At 41.6% G+C, this 18334-nt stretch overlaps 1 protein-coding gene across 7 annotated transcripts in view; it reads left to right on the plus strand.

Annotated features, from left to right (window-relative positions):
- poln (polymerase (DNA directed) nu) overlaps positions 1-18334 on the plus strand; it is an 80777-nt gene that overhangs the window by 58739 nt on the left and 3704 nt on the right. For 5 of the 7 annotated variants that reach the window (XM_026162261.1, XM_026162262.1, XM_026162263.1 and 2 more), the window contains 2 exons: positions 1906-1988; positions 5544-5675. In XM_026162261.1, coding sequence (XP_026018046.1) covers positions 1906-1988; positions 5544-5675 — 215 coding nt within the window. Of the gene's footprint in view, positions 1-1905; positions 1989-5543; positions 5676-18334 lie in introns of those variants that run through there. The other 2 variants (XM_026162266.1, XM_026162267.1) reach the window with 1 other exon arrangement.

The raw sequence follows: 18334 nt of genomic DNA on the forward strand, positions 1-18334 counted from the left end.
ACACACACACACACACACACACACACACACACACACACACACACACACTCAGGTTCTCCCTTGACCGACTTGCCAAGGTGAGTTTTGGTCCTATACAGGGTTTCTCCTTCCCTCTCTGCCTCCCAATCTCCCTTGTTTCACTTCACATCCTAATAGTCTGGTTGCCATGACTACCATGCCAACGGCCTTTTTCTGTCTCTCTTCACTGGGCAGGACACCCGGGGCTGGTCATCCTGCTGATTACATTGTTGGGCTTTTGAAGTTTGTGTGTGTGTGAGTGTGTATTCTTACCCCTCTCTGTGAGTGTGTGTCTGTGTTGGTGCAGGTCTGTGCTGTCTCTTTGATGATGTGCATATGGTGTGTGTCATACCTACACTCCTGTCATCCATCTCAGACAGGTGTGTGTCAGAGGGCGCCGGTTAAACAGATTACCATATTAACAGCTCCACTGAGGCTTTGCAGTGTGTCTCTTTCATTATCTCTCTTTCACCTTTAAACAAATTAACTGGAGTCACCGCAGCACCGCTGTGATTACGCCACCTCGGTGTCTTTCTCTTATAGACCTCTTCCTCTTTCTATCGCATCATTAGTCTTCTGCTCATCCAGTTGTCCCTCAGCTTTTGCTGTGGTGTGTATGTATGTCTCTTGCCCCTGTTGTTGTTATGCTCTTTTCTTTTCTGTCACTCATTTTTACTTATATTTGGTCAACTTTCACCCTCGCCTCAGCCATCATTCAGCTAAAGCACAGTAATGTTCCTCTGCTTTCTCTGATTAGAGATAGCTGTTACCGGACTTTTATTTTTTGTTTTTGTCATATTACAAAATGAATTGATTGAATATCATGTGCACTTCTTCTTTAAGAGGACAACTTGCTGCTCTGCTTGTTATTTAGCCTTGCAACGAATTAAAGGCACTTATTTTTGCAGTTTTTTTTTTTTTACTCAGTGCATTGATGCCACTCCAGCAGGGGGCAATGAAAATCCAGAATAGCTTTTTCTTCAGCCAGATGTCATTGGAGGATAATGCTCACTTTTGAACCTCATAGGTTGCCCCCATTTACCCCCACATGTCATTTAACAGATACATATCTGTGCATGTGTGTGTGTGCCACAGAGAGAAAACAGCAGAGAGGTATTTTAGTGTACTGTACTGTCATCATATCTAAGAAGTCACATGTCATTATGCAAGGCTGGCACTGAAGCTCACCAGACTTGTAGTGTGGGTATGTGTGGGGCACTCCCGCAACACTGATCAGCTGTGGCAGCTCCCTGTCAGCCCCTCCAGAAATGCCACTTTGCAGACGTGTCATCCCACCCAGCCTGATCCCCAGTACTACGGCTGTCTGGAAGTCACATTACATAACTGTCTGTCTTCCCCTCTCCTGCAGCCTCTGTTCTTTTCTGTATTTATGCGGCTTTAACGTCTACATCTCACACTGCGCTTCTCTTTCTTGCTCTTATAATCTGTTGCCTGATGGGCTTTTTCTCGCTTTTATCTTTGCCCTTACTCTTTCTGTCTTTTTACTTTCTCTGCCGAGTGTCACTTTGGCCATTTCTTTAAAATTGCTGCCAATAACACCTCAATCAGCTTGAACAATATTTAATCTCTGATTGGTGACAGAAATCTTACCCCACATCCCTCGTTAGTCGTAGCCATCTTTTCATTTGTAAATGTTTAATACTTGTCAGCCAAAGACTTCATTTTCTTACATGTCTTTAAAACAAAAAGTCTTATTTTATTGTAACATCAGTTTTTCTTTAAAAGCAAGTATCACTTCGGTGTTTTCAGTCGACTTTAAATCATAACTCTTCACTTCCACAGCAGTGAAAATGGATAAAATATTAGTGAAATTTCTGTAACTAATGGAATAATGCATCTCTCGCTCTCTCTGAATCTGTCTCTCAGGAAGGGGTTGAGTGAGAAAGAGGTGACATCTGAGGACAGAGAGCATGCCAAACGCGTTGTGTACTCTGTTGTTTATGGAGCAGGTGAGTACAAACACACCTCACAGAAAAGTGGTTTTGTCAATGAATAGGACAAATGATGAGTATGTTTCCAAATGAAAGCATAACAGGTTTAAGTGTCGTTGGTTTTGAAATGCAAGCAGTTCATAGTTTAAAGAGGGTAAATGAATCAGCATTATAGATAATTTAGAGTGCTGTGCAGCACTTAAGTGAAAGAAAAACAGCAAGAAGAGTCTGCAGTTTTATTCTGTGCGGATCAACTTTGTTTTTTGAAGCCAGCTTTAAGCGGCACATGGAGGAACTGCAGTTTTTGTTATTTCTACGTTGTCTTTGTTTTCCACCTCTGAAGGTTGCTCCTTGGTGTTTACTCATAAATGTCCAGCGATTTCTGCTGGGACATACTGTAGCTGTTTTCCTGTTCCTTTTATGTACTGAATCACAGTCCTGAATCAAGGGATGGGCGATGGAGGGAAAGATTAATATAAAAATAGACAGAAGAGAGCTGAAAGGAAGATAAATACATAAAACAGCCATGTGGCCCTTAAAGAGACTTGTTTGTGTGACTTGTGACCCATTTATGGTTCACACACAGGTACATTTTCTTATGAACATGGACACACGTGACCACAGATCAGTGTCACAGGAGCTTGCTTGTTTGATTCTGGTGTCTGAAATATCTGCTGTTTGTATGCTTGTCATCAGGATTACACATAAACGTCTGAGCCATGAGTGTCATGAAGCTGTTGGAGAGGTGGAGCATGGACAAAGAAAGAATTGATTCTGTTTTGTTGTAGATCCAGATGACTTGGTAGAGAATATGCTCCACTGGCGTCCTGGCTCAGCATGTGTCTCTATCTGTGGATCAAGAATATTATAGATTTAACTGAAGCTACATAACCAAAAGTAGGACATGAAAAAATTCACTTAATAAAATAATATAATTGACTTTAGGACAAAGCAAAAAAAAAGAAAAAAAAGAAAAAATATTACTTTCAACATTGAGTAAAATAAAGTTAAACTATTTAATCTTGTTGTCACCATAACCACCTCGAGGTTGCGTTGGTCTGCAAGCCACTTTGCAACCCACCCCAGCCCCTCCCATCATTCTTTTTAGTTAAAGTCTGTCATTAATGTTGCGTGCGCTGTTCTGTACAGTGGTCTTGCTGCTGCTCTGTCTGTCTCCAGTATTCTGTGTTTGCACATGGAAAGATGATCATGTCTCACCAAACATGAAGTATGTAGTTGGAAATAACAATCTTATTCTGACTATACTGGACCTAACCGAACTACTGCTCCTATGGATTTGTTAGACAATATCACGACAATGATCTGAAACACAGAATCTGCATTTAAGATTCATGCTTTGGACTTAATATGCTTCATTAAAAAACACTCTCAATCTGATGGTTTATTGTTCTGTGGCATTTCAGTCTGAGCTGGACTCACAGCTCAAACACAGTCACTCTCAGACACGCGATACTAAATGAATCATTTTTTGTAAACTCAATAAACCCTTAACAATAACAACAATGAGAGGCACATATCAAAGCTACTCATGTGAGACATGCGTGCGGGGCAAAACATGCACGGACAAATCGCACAGGAAAAGGTTAAAGAAAAAATGCAGAGTCAGTATTAAGTGTTTGAAAGAGGGCAACAACGTGAGAGCGGGTAGTCAGATGAACAAAATATACAGTAAAGGGGAAAATGTGACGATTTGTGCAGAGGGTAATGTAGGGGAAATGCACTGGCAAAGAGCAGGCGGGGCTGAGAGGGAAACAAGAAGAGGAATGTAAGGAGCCGCTGATCCACGCAGACAGACGGCTCTTCATGGAGGGATGTGTTGCTATGGTTACAGAATACTAAAAGAATCCTGCTCAACAAGACAATAATCGGGTCAGGGAGGAGGGGCACAGCCGTACACATACATACATAGAGTGGGGCCACAAATAAGAAGGCCACGCAATGATGCTGACAGACAAAAGGTAGGATAGACTATAGACTGTACATAAAAGATGCCAATATGGAAGCGACTTAAACCTGCATTCTTTATAATGGCCAGCAGGGGGCTTTCTAAATTAATATCTATCCAACATCCGCCTGCTAAAAACCAGGGAACCAGGGATATTTCTGAAAATACTTCCTTAAAAAACTGTTTACCTGCAATACAGGCATACCAACTCATATACATTTTAATATTGATATGAGTGCATGATGTATGTATTTGTATGTTTTATAGTATTTATGTCAATAGAAAAAAACCTAAATATATATATTCTTTCCTGCATAAATGTGCCAGTCAATGCAAATACAGACTTAATATTGAGTAAAAGTCTATTTGATTTTATTTAATTTTATTGAATTTAAAGTATCTAAATTGTGTAATTGACCAGATCCTTGTATCACACTGCTACCCAGTAAACATTCTCTCCCTGATGTGCTTTAAGTCAAAATTACTGCCTTTTATATGTTTTTGGGGTGTATTAAACCACTTTTTCAAATTTATTTCAAGGAATCCAGATTTTAAGAAATATTTCTCATTTCAATAGTCAAGCTGCAATCACAGTTGATGTTTGTCTGTGAAGGTCAGACATCCTACACATCCAACACAATAGGGCTGTGTGTTTTCTGTTACATGATTGTTGTGATTTTGAGTCCCTGCTTTAATCACTGTCACCATCACTGAAAAACACACATAGTAACTGTGTTGCCCATTAGCAAACCCTCTACACTCCTCTGCTCGGGCCCTGCTCTTGTGCTCATGCTACAGGCTGCACACCTTTAACACCTCCTGAGCAAACACATCCACACTAGGTTTTTGTGTTCTAGTCTTCATCTCGACACACAAATACTCACCTCTAAGTCTCCCAGTGATCTTTTATCTTGTCCTTTTCATCCTCCCACTCCTCAGTTTGCTCTACTTTTTTTCCTTTGCCTTTCTCCTGCCCTCTGGTCCAGTCTGTCCTCTGTTCACTTAGCTCCTCTCAACTTCTTGGCCTCAGGCCTCACCTATCTGTCGCCACCATCTTTGGTCAGGAATTCTAATAATTATAATTATCTCCACTGAGGTGAATGTGATCAGCACCACCTGTTAAACTCTCCTTGCAGAGAATACATCTTCCAAGTAATTTGCATGTGAGAGGAAATCCAAGGAAAGTGAATAATGTCACAAAGCTAATCGCTGCATGTACCAGACATTACTCAGATTATACATGCATGTATTTTACATCATGCCCAATTCAAAACATTTGAGAAATGCACACTGCATCATACACCCTAACACACCCGAGTCTCCTGACATCGTAGACTAAACACATCCTCTCAAATATCCCATCTCTCCACTGGCATGTCAGCGCCACTGCTGCCCTGCATTGCTGCCTGCCTGCATGCTCCGGGGGGGATATTTTATTCATCACTCGCCAGTTTGATATGTGTTATGTTTGTGGGCAGTGATGAGCTCGCAGCCTAGACGCCAAACTGTAACTTCTGCTCTCCTGCTGCTGTAATAAATCAATAATTTCATAGTTTTCTGACTGAACTGTTTGTTTCCTCCTCCCTGATACGTCTTATCACATGTAGGTCGCGAGCGCCTGTCGGGTATCTTGGGGGTTAGCAGTGAGCAGGCCAGCCAATTCCAAGATCGCTTCCTCCAGACCTACAGAGACGTCCAGGGCTTCATCCAGAGAACCATCCAGCAGAGCCACAAACAAGGTCTGTGTCCATTCACAGTCGTGTTGTATCTAATAAGAAGCTTGCCTCAAGGTTAACGAATATGTATTCCTGAAAGGAAAGAAGCTACTTCACAGAACTCAGTAGAAATATATCAAGAGTTAAAGAAAAAATTAAAAGTGTTTGCTGGTTTGTTTGCGTTTGTGTGTGTCAGTCTGATTAGGCCTGCACTTTTGACATGCATAGCAGACTTTAGGTTTCTTAAGCATCCACACCCTCTGTGGATTTGTGTGTGTTTGGCTGGAGATGAAGAGATGTGCTGGATGGGCTGGAGATGTGCTTGCATTGGCAGGAAGAAGACGAACTGCCCTGGGTCAATACTTGAAGGGGACGGGGTGGATAAGAGGGGAGGGGCTGGAGGGTCTGATGGTTAGGACGAGACCCTTTATTTATATTCTAACCAAACTGCCAGCGCAGCACACTTGAGACTTGAACACAAAATAGTGTAAAGTCTGCACTTTAACCCTGATTGCGCATAGTGCACGAGCCAAGCGTGAACAGGGGGCGGGATGCTTCAGAACAGACCCTCTGACACTCACTGACTGCTGTTTGAGCTAATCTCACCCTCCAGCCAAGGATCTAATCCCTTCTTAACTTTATCTTATGTGTGCTATAATGACTTTCCTCTCGCTAAGAAAAACACTAGCTAATTACAGAGTAAACCAGATAAATTAGCCGACATCAGTGAGAAACATTCAGCTGTGTCACTATGTCAGCTTCAGATTCTTTGTCAGGCTGTGGCCGCGCAGAAAAACAGCATTTATCTGGTCTAATAAATGTTGAAAAATAACCTCATTTTGTAGCAGACATCAAAAATTAGGTCAGACCAGTGGATGTGTTTCACGCCAGTTGCAGCGGCGCACACCTTTTTTTTTTTTTCCACAAACACCAACACGCCGTTACACACAGACAGGTGCTCCATCACCCTCAGCACTGGTGACACAGCCCACTACCTGCTCATCACTTCCCCTTTCTTCTGCAATACGGGCGCCGATCGAAGCACCGTAATGGACTCATTCTTTCAGACTGCCGTGCAGAGATCGCAGTGGAAGCCTCCTCGTTCTCAGGGCCAGAGCGATGATGTGCCAAACAGGGGCTTTAATTCAGCCCATCACCATGGTGATGCTCCCATCAGGGACGGCTCTAGAAGTTATTCGCCCCACACTCTTTGTCTGTGTGTCCCTCTCTCATCCTGTCCATCAGTCTGTCTCTTTCGTTCCTTTCTCTCTTCAACCTCGCGTTTTTGATCCACGCTACAGTCTTTATGTTTCATCTTTCCCTTTTCTTCCCCTCCCTTATACCACAGCAGCAGGTTAGCTGATCGATAAAACAGCCTTCTTGAATCAATGCTAGCAGCGGCAGCATACTGTATTACACCAGAGTCCCTGGCTGTTTTAGCTGCTGTGCTGTGACTCAGGGAGCAGGGATTAATATGTGCTGTAGCCTCTCGCCTGCTCTGCACAGCTGATCTGACACTACAATGTTTTGCTCAGAAGGATGTTGACTGAGCAGAGATGAGATGAACAGAGCCACCTCATCTGCTGTCATATTTGCTGAAAATGTATTGGAAAGGGCAATACGAAGGTGAGGTCAGCATCACGGTGTCGGCGTAATTGCAGAGGGGCAAGAAAAGGAGGAGCTGTGTGGAAGTAAATGAGGGCATCAGCCAAGAAGGAACAAGGCAGAGATGAAGAAAAACCAGGGTTGTTTTGATTGTTTATGCCAAACCACAAAAATGATTCAGTCACAGCTGCATTTCTCATAATGGTTGACACTCTGTTTGACACTCTTTGCCACCACTGTGGGTAAGCCTCTGCTGTTGTTCCTCACATCATGCACTTTTTATTGAAATTCTTCAGATTATTCCTGAGATGAAAAGATAAAAGCAGGTGGAAGTTGTGTTTTGTTTTTCTTTTAAACACTGGGGAATCACAGAGATCACAAAAAACAGTGAAGCTTTCTTAAGGCTACACTGACATAGGGAGGACTAGCTATGCAAGGATATGAAAACACTCTCATGAAGACGTCCTGTTGCGATGTCCTATTGTTCATGCACAGGTGCGTGCAGTTCTCCTGCAGACTTTTGCAGACAGTAGAACTGTGAAATACTTGTCATAAATAAAATAAAAGGAGGCTGTCGTTTCACTGCTCATTTCACATTTCATGCTCTGCACATGTAGTCTCAAATGGCTGCAACTCTCAGCTGTGCACACAGCTTTTGTTCAGTAACTACGTAACTCACAGATAAGTTTAATCCTGAAATACTACTTCACCAATATTTTGAGATTTTCAGTTTATGGTGGATGTATTTCACTGTCGCTAGATGGTTGCAACATGATAATAATATCTGATATAGATTAAAACCTACAGGGGTCTGAAATGACTGAGAAAGATTTGTGCTGTGGTGATAAAATAATTAATCCCTGAAAACCTTTCAGGGATTAATTATTTTACATGATCAAACCTTAAGATTAAGCTGAAAACATTTCAGTACATTAGGCAACATCACCACAATCAGTACCAATAAAATCTTTTCTGTTGTCAGTAAATATTACAATATTTTACATACCTAAACTGAAATAAAAATCAGATTCATATTCAGAGTCGTTTTATATATGAGTAAAGCTGTTATAGGCTGTGTTTTTATACCAACAGTTGATCACATAACAGTTTGACTGGTCACATGGAGTAATCGAGCCTACAGAGGTTTTCCCACTCTGTCTTACATAATTTATAACTTACTTTTGTGTAGCTGTCTTTGTCGTGGTCCCAGAGTTTTAACCTTTCAATGTCTTGAATTTTGTTTAGAATCAAATGTTCTGTGTCTTTTTTCACCGTGAGCTAGGGCTGTGCGATATGACCAAACTCTCATATCCCGATATAAGAATTCTATCGTCTGATAACGATATAAATCACAAAAACGTAACATTTTCTGTAAATTCTGTGAATCTGGGCAGCTCGACTTGCGGGAAGTGTTTCCAGCTACGCGTCATGTAGCTGGAGTCGAGTGTTTTAACCGATGCATGAAACTCTACATTTTAGACATAAGTTGTAAAGGCCGCCGTTTTCTTTGTGAGCATTCATTACGCAGCGTGCTGCGGGGGAAAGCCTGTTCTAATGTTTGAGTCTAAGGTTTATTTTTTAGCACCTGGCGGCTCTTTTTTTACTTCTCATCCGTAAATAATCTGCTCTTTCACGTGATTCAGTTTATTTTGAAAAGTCTCAACAGGATCTTGAGCTTTATTGTGAAAGGTTTATGTGGAACATAAACAAGCGGACACGCGATGGTGTTACTGTTGTTGCTAACCACAACGCATAAAAACAGGCGCTTGTCCGTCTGTAGTGTGGTTATATTAAATATAAGAGAAAGAGGGAACTTTAAGAAATTAATATAGCCACTACAGTGACCATCAAAACGATGAAAAAATATTGCCGTAAACAGTTTATTTTGTGACACCACGAAACAAACGATAGCGTAAAATGAGACGTTTTTATATCATCATCCGATATATATCGTTATATCGAACAGCCCTACCGTGAGCCTGTGTTCTCCGTTTTTTCTTGATTGCTTTAGGTTTTGAGTTTTATTTTCTTGTTACAGTCGAGTTCTTGTCATGAATCGCTGTGCGGCAGGCAGGAGTTGGACCCAAAATGCAGGACTCACAGACTCGGGGGAGTGAACTCAAAACACAGCTTTATTTGCTGGCAGGGAAAAAACATACAAACTAAACTAAACTGGGAACAACAAACTAAAACTCACAAGGAGACACAGGGAGATCCACACAGCATGAGGGACAACATGACACTGACTCAGAGAAACACAGGGTTTAAATACACTGGGGAGTAACGAGGGGAATGAGACACAGAAGGAGGGCACAGCTGGGAGAAATCAGGACTGACGAGACAAGCAAAGCAGGACACATTCACATAAGACACGGACCTTCAAAGTAAAACAGGAAGTATCACACAGAGACGCAAACTTGACACAGTGGAGACAGCAACTAAGAAACACAGAGACATAAAGCATAAGGCAGAGGACTCTAAGAACAGAGGGGACACAGAGGGGAACTCAAACATGCAGACACAGACTTACACAGAACAGAGGGGACACAGAGAAACATGAAGGGCAAGGGATCGAAACTAGAAACAATAGAATAAATCACACAAGTACAATATTACAAACATCACAAGGAACTAAAAACGCTGGGTCAGGAGACCCAGGACCATGACAGTTCTAGATGGTGTTAATGGAGTTTGTTATTTGTTTAGTTTCCACAGGGCTCCTTTTGTTTGCTGTCTTGTGTCTCAGTCAGTAGTCTCACTGTTTTACTTCTTCTGTGTAGTTATTTAGATTTGGTTAAGCTGTTACTCGTTACCCTCCTGTGTTCAATCCTCAAGCAGTGTGTGTATAAATAATCCTGTCATTCCTTTGGTGGCTGTTATATCATCATGTGTCTGATTTTCTTTGTAGTTTGTTTTGTTACTTGCGTTTTCATGGACTTAGTGTTACTTTTGGATTATGAGTTTTGCCTTTTTATTGATGTATTTGGAACATCAAAACTAAACTAAACTACTCCTCAAGTTAACTTTAAACATTATCTACCCTAACAGCTTTCACGTGCAGACACCCTTGCTCAGCAATTACCAGGTAAACATAATTGAAGGCTCATCCATCAGTAGATCCATTTTCTTCTGCTTATCAGGGTCGGAGTGGAGCTGGAGCCTGTCCCAGCTGAAGGCAAGAGTCCGGGTACAAAAATAAAATCTATCAGCTAGAAAAAAATGCTTCTTTAGGTGTTGGTAATGACCAATAACTGGCTAAGCTAAAACAGTAAATATTGGACTTCAGTTGATCTGTTACCCAGAAATGTATCTCAAGCAGTTTTTTACTCATGATGGGTCTTTAGGGGGGTGATTACCTTCTTAAGCACAATCAATCTGCAAAGATTGTAATAACTGAATGATTGTAACCCGATTTGAGGGAAAAAAAATAAAACTAGGTACACTCCTGGTCATGCTTTGTCTCTTGGTAAAAGCTCTTAGGGGAGGTCCACATACTCCTCTGTGCAGGAAAAAAACAACAAATTAAAACGCCATGTTGCATTGTAAATGTTGGGTTTGTTAAAGAGCAGCTGTTTGCTGGCAACAAAAGGCAACAATTAAAGTAACAAATTAAAAAAAAAAAACACTGTAAGTGTTGTTCATTAACACTTAACTAGTCTGCTTGATTAGGACTGCGTGGGTTTGTGTTTGAATGGCAGAAACTCACCAGCTGTCAAACAGTTTTAGTTTAAGCATTGTTATGGTGCATGGAAGCGCAGCCTTTGTTGACTATAATGTTGATGCTGAATGGGCTCTTATAACTCATTTTTTACGTCTTTGTTATAAATATTAATTTGATTAGGAGGATGGTGATGAATTATGAAATAACACAGCATATATTTACCAGATGTTAATTATACTACAGCGTGGTTACCCAGCCGTGGATTTCTGTGATGTTGCCGTAACACTTCCAAAAGGCTGACCACAAAAACAGGCTGAACTTGAAAAACACTGGCCTGTGTCACTCTCAGTGGAAAAACACAGCCTGTTGGGAGTGAAAACAAACACATTCCAGTATGATTCACCACCATACCTGGGGATAAAGGTCACATGCATGTGTCACGGGTCAGTTCACAATGAGCAGAGTGTTAATGTTTGTTGCTATCTGTAGAGCACTTGTTTCCAGCGCATTTATGCTTGTGTGCGGGATTGTGTGTGTGTGCGTTCAGGGAAGAGGGTCATTCAGGTTTCATGTCCTAGCTGGATTAGCTCATAGTAAGGGATATCAGAGGGATTTGGCTGTACAGCCTGCTCCATTGTCCAGTTAGTGGAATGTTCTGGCCCACTGTGTGTAAGTGTGGCTGCTTGTGTGTGTGTTGCATACCTGCATATGATAATGTGTATTATGTACGTATCACATCAGTGCACATTCTTGCTGCCCTTTGTGTGTTCGTGTCACTTTTCTAGGAATGTGGGTGTTTCTCTTTTCTTTACGGTGCGACTCGTTTGGATGTCGGTGTTTTTGTGCGGATGGCCGTTTGCGTGTGTCTTTGTAAGCCTGCTGTTACCATAATCACCTGTAATGCTCTATCAACAAATGGCTTTTCACACAAAATCACTGGTGTTTTTTGTTTTGTTTTGTTTTCTTTGTTTTTTTATATTTTGCTGGGGTTTTATTGCCTTAAGGCATCATAAACCTGCAGAGATTTTACACAGGTGCTCAACATTGGTAACTTGTTTTACACAAGCTTGTAAGTTGAGTTGAATATGCGTATAATGAAATTTGCTATATAAATAAAATTCTCATTGTCTAACTGTAGATATTTAAAGCCTAAAATATGTTTTAATATAACTAATAAATGGTAGATGGCAGAGATTGGTGTAGCCACACTAATGGAAATTGTTTTTTATGGATGTTTGTTTTTTAAATTCGATGCTTTGATGTTAGGATTTGTTTGTAACTATTTCATAGTAAGTTTTGACAGTTAAAATTGTCAGGTATTTCCATAATCTAAATATTTTTGTGTGTGGTGTTTGATCATCTAAGCTTTGTGGCATGGTTTGTTATCCTATTGGAAGCAGCCATCAGAAGATGGTGCACTGTGGGCATAAAGGGATGGACATGGTCAGCAACAATATTCAGGTAGGTTGTGGTATTTAAATCATGATCAGTTGGTACTAAGGGGCCCAAAGATATGCCAAGAAAATATCCCAACAGGCTGAAGTGGTAATTTAAGCCTGGGTGGATCAATGCTTTCATGTTGTTTATGCTAAATTCTGATCCCACCGTCTGAATGTTGGAGCATGTTGTCCAGTTTTGGTGAGCTGGTGTGAATTGTAGCCTGTTTTAACAGGACAGGAGGGGTAACCGGTGTGGTCTTCTGCTGCTGTGGCAGTTATATGTGTTCAGACAGGATCTTCTGGATACCTGACCTGTAAAGAGTGTTTATTAGAGTTTCTCTTACCTTCCTATCACCTCAAAGCACACTGGCCATTTTCTGTTTTTCAGACCATTCTCTGTCAACACCAGAGATGGTTGTGTGGGTAAAATAAGTCAATCAGCAGTTTCTGAAATACTCAGACGAGCGTATCTGGTATCAACGATCATGCCACATTCAAAGTCATGAATGTTTGCATGCCTAAACAAAATTATTTGCTGCCATGTGATTGGCTGATTGGATATTTAAGGGAGTAAGCTGTTGTTTAATAAAGTGGTCAGTGAATTTATAATAATGGTGTTAAAATGACATTATCATACTGTAATACTAAAATAAAACACTATGTTTTAAAGTTTAGGGTTTTTTGTTTCTAGTTTTGAAACAAAGATCATTTTCTCAATAAATCTAATTTTCTTTGTACAGTTTGTTTTTTTAACACTTAATTACTGACCATAACTAACCATAATTAACCATAATTACTGACCTTAGATTATTTTAGACTAGAGTATTTCTCATAAATGGATGAAACGGTGCAGGTTTGATCATGATCACAAACCGGCCCCAGACTGTAAGACTCGGCCCTCATCTCTCCTCCACTCGCACACTGAGCACCGGCTCCCCACAGGGCTGTGCGCTGAGCCCCCTCCTGTATTCTCTCTACATCCACGAATGCAGTTCGACCCACAACAACACTCTCATCATCAAGTTTGCTGATGACACCACGGTAGTCGGACTCATCTCGAAGGGAGACGAAGCAGACTACAGAGAGGAAGTCCTGAAGCTGGCAGCCTGGTGTTCAGAAAACAACCTGGCACTGAACACTAAGAAAACCAAAGAGCTCATTGTTGACTTCAGGAGACACAGCACTGACTGGGCCCCCCTTTACATCAACGGGGAGTGTGTGGAGAGGGTCCACACCTTCCGGTTCCTTGGTGTCCTCATCTCTGCTGACATCTCCTGGACAGACAACATCTCAGCGGTCGTCAAGAAGGCCCAACAACCTGCTGCTGACCTTCTACCGCTCGTCCATTGAGAGCCTGCTAACCTACTGCATCACGGTATGGTACGGCAGCTGCACCAAGGCGGATAGAGTGAGGCTTCAGAGTGTGGTCAAGACAGCACAAAAGATCATCGGCTGCCCTCTCCCCTCCCTGATGGGCATGTATTCCTCCCACTGCCTCAGCAGAGCAGCAAACACATGCACCAATAACACAGCCCTCCCCCAATTTTTTTTCTTCGCACTTCCTCTATGGACCACCACTGTGCAATACCAATTCTATGTGCAGTAACTCAACTGTATATACACAACACTATTTATTACATATTACTTTTTTTTTTTTTTTAAAGAACGGCTTGTATATGTGTGTATATACAGTGGGGCAAAAAAGTATTTAGTCAGCCACCGATTGTGCAAGTTCCCCCACCTAAAATGATGACAGAGGTCAGTAATTTGCACCAGAGGTACACTTCAACTGTGAGAGACAGAATGTGAAAAAAAAATCCATGAATCCACATGGTAAGATTTGTAAAGAATTTATTCGTAAATCAGGGTGGAAAATAAGTATTTGGTCACCTCAAACAAGGAAAATCTCTGGCTCTCACAGACCTGTAACGTCTTCTGTAAGAAGCTTTTCTGTCCCCCACTCGTTACCTGTATGAATGGCACCTGTTTGAACTCATCATCTGTATAAAAGACACCTGTCCACAGCCTCAAACAGTCAGACTCCAAACTCCGCCATGGCCAAGACCAAAGAGCTTTCGAAGGACACCAGGAAAAGTATTGTAGACCTGCACCAGACTGGGAAGAGTGAATCTACAATAGGCAAGCAGCTTGGTGTGGAAAAAATCAACTGTGGGAGCAATCATCAGAAAATGGAAGACATACAAGACCACTGATAATCTCCCTCCATCTGGGGCTCCACGCAAGATCTCATCCCGTGGGGTCAAAATGATCATGAGAACGGTGAGCAAAGATCCCAGAACCACACGGGGGGACCTGGTGAATGACCTGCAGAGAGCTGGGACCAAAGTAACAAAGGTCACCATCAGTAACACACTACAACGGCAGGGAATCAAATCCCGCAGTGCCAGACGTGTCCCGCTGCTGAAGCCAGTGCATGTCCAGGCCCATCTGAAGTTTGCCAGAGAGCACATGGATGATACAGCAGAGGATTGGGAGAATGTCATGTGGTCAGATGAAACCAAAGTAGAACTTTTTGGTATAAACTCAACTCGTCGTGTTTGGAGGAAGAAGAATACCGAGTTGCATCCCAAGAACACCATACCTACTGTGAAGCATGGGGCTGGAAACATCATGCTATGGGGCTGTTTTTCTGCCAAGGGGACAGGACGACTGATCCGTGTTAAGGACAGAATGAATGGGGCCATGTATCGTGAGATTTTGAGCCAAAACCTCCTTCCATCAGTGAGAACTTTGAAGATGAAACGAGGTTGGGTCTTCCAACATGACAATGATCCAAAACACACCGCCCGGGCAACAAAGGAGTGGCTCCGTAAGAAGCATTTGAAAGTCCTGGAGTGGCCTAGCCAGTCTCCAGACCTCAACCCCATAGAAAATCTGTGGCGGGAGTTGAAAGTCCGTGTTGCTCGGCGACAGCCCCAAAACATCACTGCTCTCGAGAAGATCTGCATGGAGGAATGGGCCAAAATACCAGCTACTGTGTGTGCAAACCTGGTAAAGACCTATAGTAAACGTTTGCCAACAAAGGTTATGTTACAAAGTATTGAGTTGTATTTTTGTTATTGACCAAATACTTATTTTCCACCCTGATTTATGAATAAATTCTTTACAAATCCTACCATGTAGATTCATGGATTTTTTTTTTCACATTCTGTCTCTCACAGTTGAAGTGTACCTCTGGTGCAAATTACTGACCTCTGTCATCATTTTAGGTGGGGGAACTTGCACAATCGGTGGCTGACTAAATACTTTTTTGCCCCACTGTGTGTGTGTGTGTGTGTGTGTGTGTGTGTGTGTGTGTGTGTGTATATATATATATATATATATATATATATATATATATATATATATATATATATATATATATATATATTAGGGGTGCAACGATACACAAAATTCACGGTTCGGTTCGGTTCGATACTTTGGTGTCACGGTTGTTCACAATGTTCATGCCTTTTTAATTTGTCATTTATTAAAATTATAAATATATATTTTAACTCAAAAGTACAGTTTTTAAATTTAACCCTAACCCTTGTGCGCGTTTTTTATTTTGACAGCGAATGCGCACCTGCGGACCACTTATGTGCAGCCCTGGTTATTTAGCTCGTCATATCGCAGCCACAGAAATTCTTTTGTCCATGAAACCATAAAGCTGCACTTTCTTTTTGCCTTATAGTCTCATTTGTCATAACTTCTCCGTTTTGTGGTAAGCTTTTCTTTGGCTGTCACTTCTTCACCCTGACCTGTCTTATTTGGCTCAGCAGAACTAAAATATATATACTGCTACTTTTACACACGACTCACATAAGCTCAGCGATTCTCTGCGCGATCAACCTCTCACATGTTTAAGCTTGCTGCGGGAGATTTCACTTGTCATGTTTGCATAGTAAGCTAACGATTAATAAGACGATGTCAGAGGAATTGGTGCACAAATTATCATCACTCACAGATCAGTGCTGTCATTGCAAAGTGAAAGCAAAAAAACAAGCGCAAATTCAAACGCGACTTCAATATGTCACATATTGACAGTGGCTCACCGATGCCAATGACATAATTACCCAGCTACATTTCTGAAAGAATGCAAAAGCATTGACATATATTTTTCCTACAATAGCCCGACGGGCAGGGCAGAGATAGATTTTGGTAGCCCGACTGAAAAAAATCGCTAGCTCCAGGACGTCGGGCTAGCGATATTGCGAGCCCTGTATCTGATTGAGGAATCACTCATCTTTGGAAAAGAGAGTTTATTACAGAGAAATGTCTCTTTCCAAAATAAAAGCTATACTATCCGCTTCTTCTGGGCTATATTCTCAGCAGCATAAGGAGAATCATGTGCTAACAGCTGTCTAAATGACTCGGCTAAAGTTAGTAGCATGCTTGTTGTTTTTGTCTTTGCACTAGGATGATGTCGGCGTAAATATGCAGTCATATTCGTTGTGTTCCCACTAGTGCTTTCAGGTTAATCTCGTTGAAATGACCTTAACGCCACAACACGGCAAATCTCCGTTAACGAGCTACTGCCGATCGCCCCGTGCATGGGGCTAGACGGCCAACACGTTAACGAGCTAACTGCGCTAACACACTAGTTCACACCAATGTAATTAAGCATTGCACGGCACATCCAACATACTGTTTTACTTTAGTCCATGACTCGCTTACCTTCAGGGTCATACGTCACATGAAAACCAAAATAATTCCAAACGCCAGATCTGAATGAGAGTGGGGGAGGTCCATCTTGCAAGGAGAGCTTAACTTCTGTCTCGCTAGCTTGCCCTGCGCTCTTCCTTCTGACTATGCTGTCTGTGTTGAGCGCTCAGTGGATCTGCGCTCGACAGTGCAGCCTAGGCGGAGTAGTCGAACGCAGATTCACTGAGCGCTCAACACAGACAGCATCTCAGAAGGAAAGTTGATAAAAGAAATTACAAATGTTGTATTGTTCGATACATATGCGTACCGAACCGAAAGCACTGTATCGAACGGTTCAATATCGATACGAATATCGTTGCACCCCTAATATATATATATATATATATATATGTCTTTTTCCCTATGTTAATACTGTCCATATGTATATAGCACTACAGAACTGTACACCCCCCCCCCCCCCCCCCCCCCCCCCCAATCATGTTTACACTGAGTAGGAGATGCTCTGTATCTCATTGTACAACTGTATAGTGACAATAGAGGCATTCTATTCTATGTAAATTTATAGCTGTATAAACGTGGTTGTAAATGAATCTTTCAGTATAGTTGTTAAAACAGCTTTTGTTACTGGGGGGGGTCTGAAGACTCAAAGGGTTTTTTAGCTTTGAATGATAATCTGCTTCTTGACAGGTCATCGAGTGTACAGCACGCTTTAAAACCACCATTTTTGGCATTTTTCTTCGTCTGCAGGTCTGCTTGCATCCATCTGTTTGTAGATCTTGGGCTGTAAAAAGCCTTCTGTTTCTCCAGCGGGAGCTGCTCAGATTTTGATCATTTGCCTAAAGTGATGCCTCTTAAGTCAGTATTAGTTGGAGCTGATGGCTGTAAGTTTGAAAATGTGGGAGATAAAAATTGTGTGTGGAATTAGAAAGAAGGGAATTTATCAGTTCAGACTGCTCCGCATCTCTGCAGCTCTCTCTTTGAGGCTCAAAGCTTTAGGTTGTGTTGTTAGCCGCTGCTAGCATAACACATCTGCAGCTTCAACACAGCTGACACAGTTGACTTGTGAACTATGAAGTCTCTGTGATTTTACAAGGAATAAAATAAACATGAAATAAACAAAAAATATAGTTTGTTTTGGCTGCATTAACCGTTGTCAGTACAACGCTGCTACACAAAGGGAATGTTACATTTATGATTTCACACTGTGGATACCAAGTAAAGGCAACCCCAGGCCAAGGTAGCTATGTCTGTTTTTTCCTCTGTCATTTGAATGATTATACTGAGGTAACATTTTTCTAGTGTGTAAAAAAACC

This window comes from Astatotilapia calliptera, chromosome 3 (genome assembly GCF_900246225.1).
Source record: "Astatotilapia calliptera chromosome 3, fAstCal1.2, whole genome shotgun sequence".
Taxonomy (NCBI): Eukaryota; Metazoa; Chordata; class Actinopteri; order Cichliformes; family Cichlidae; genus Astatotilapia; species Astatotilapia calliptera.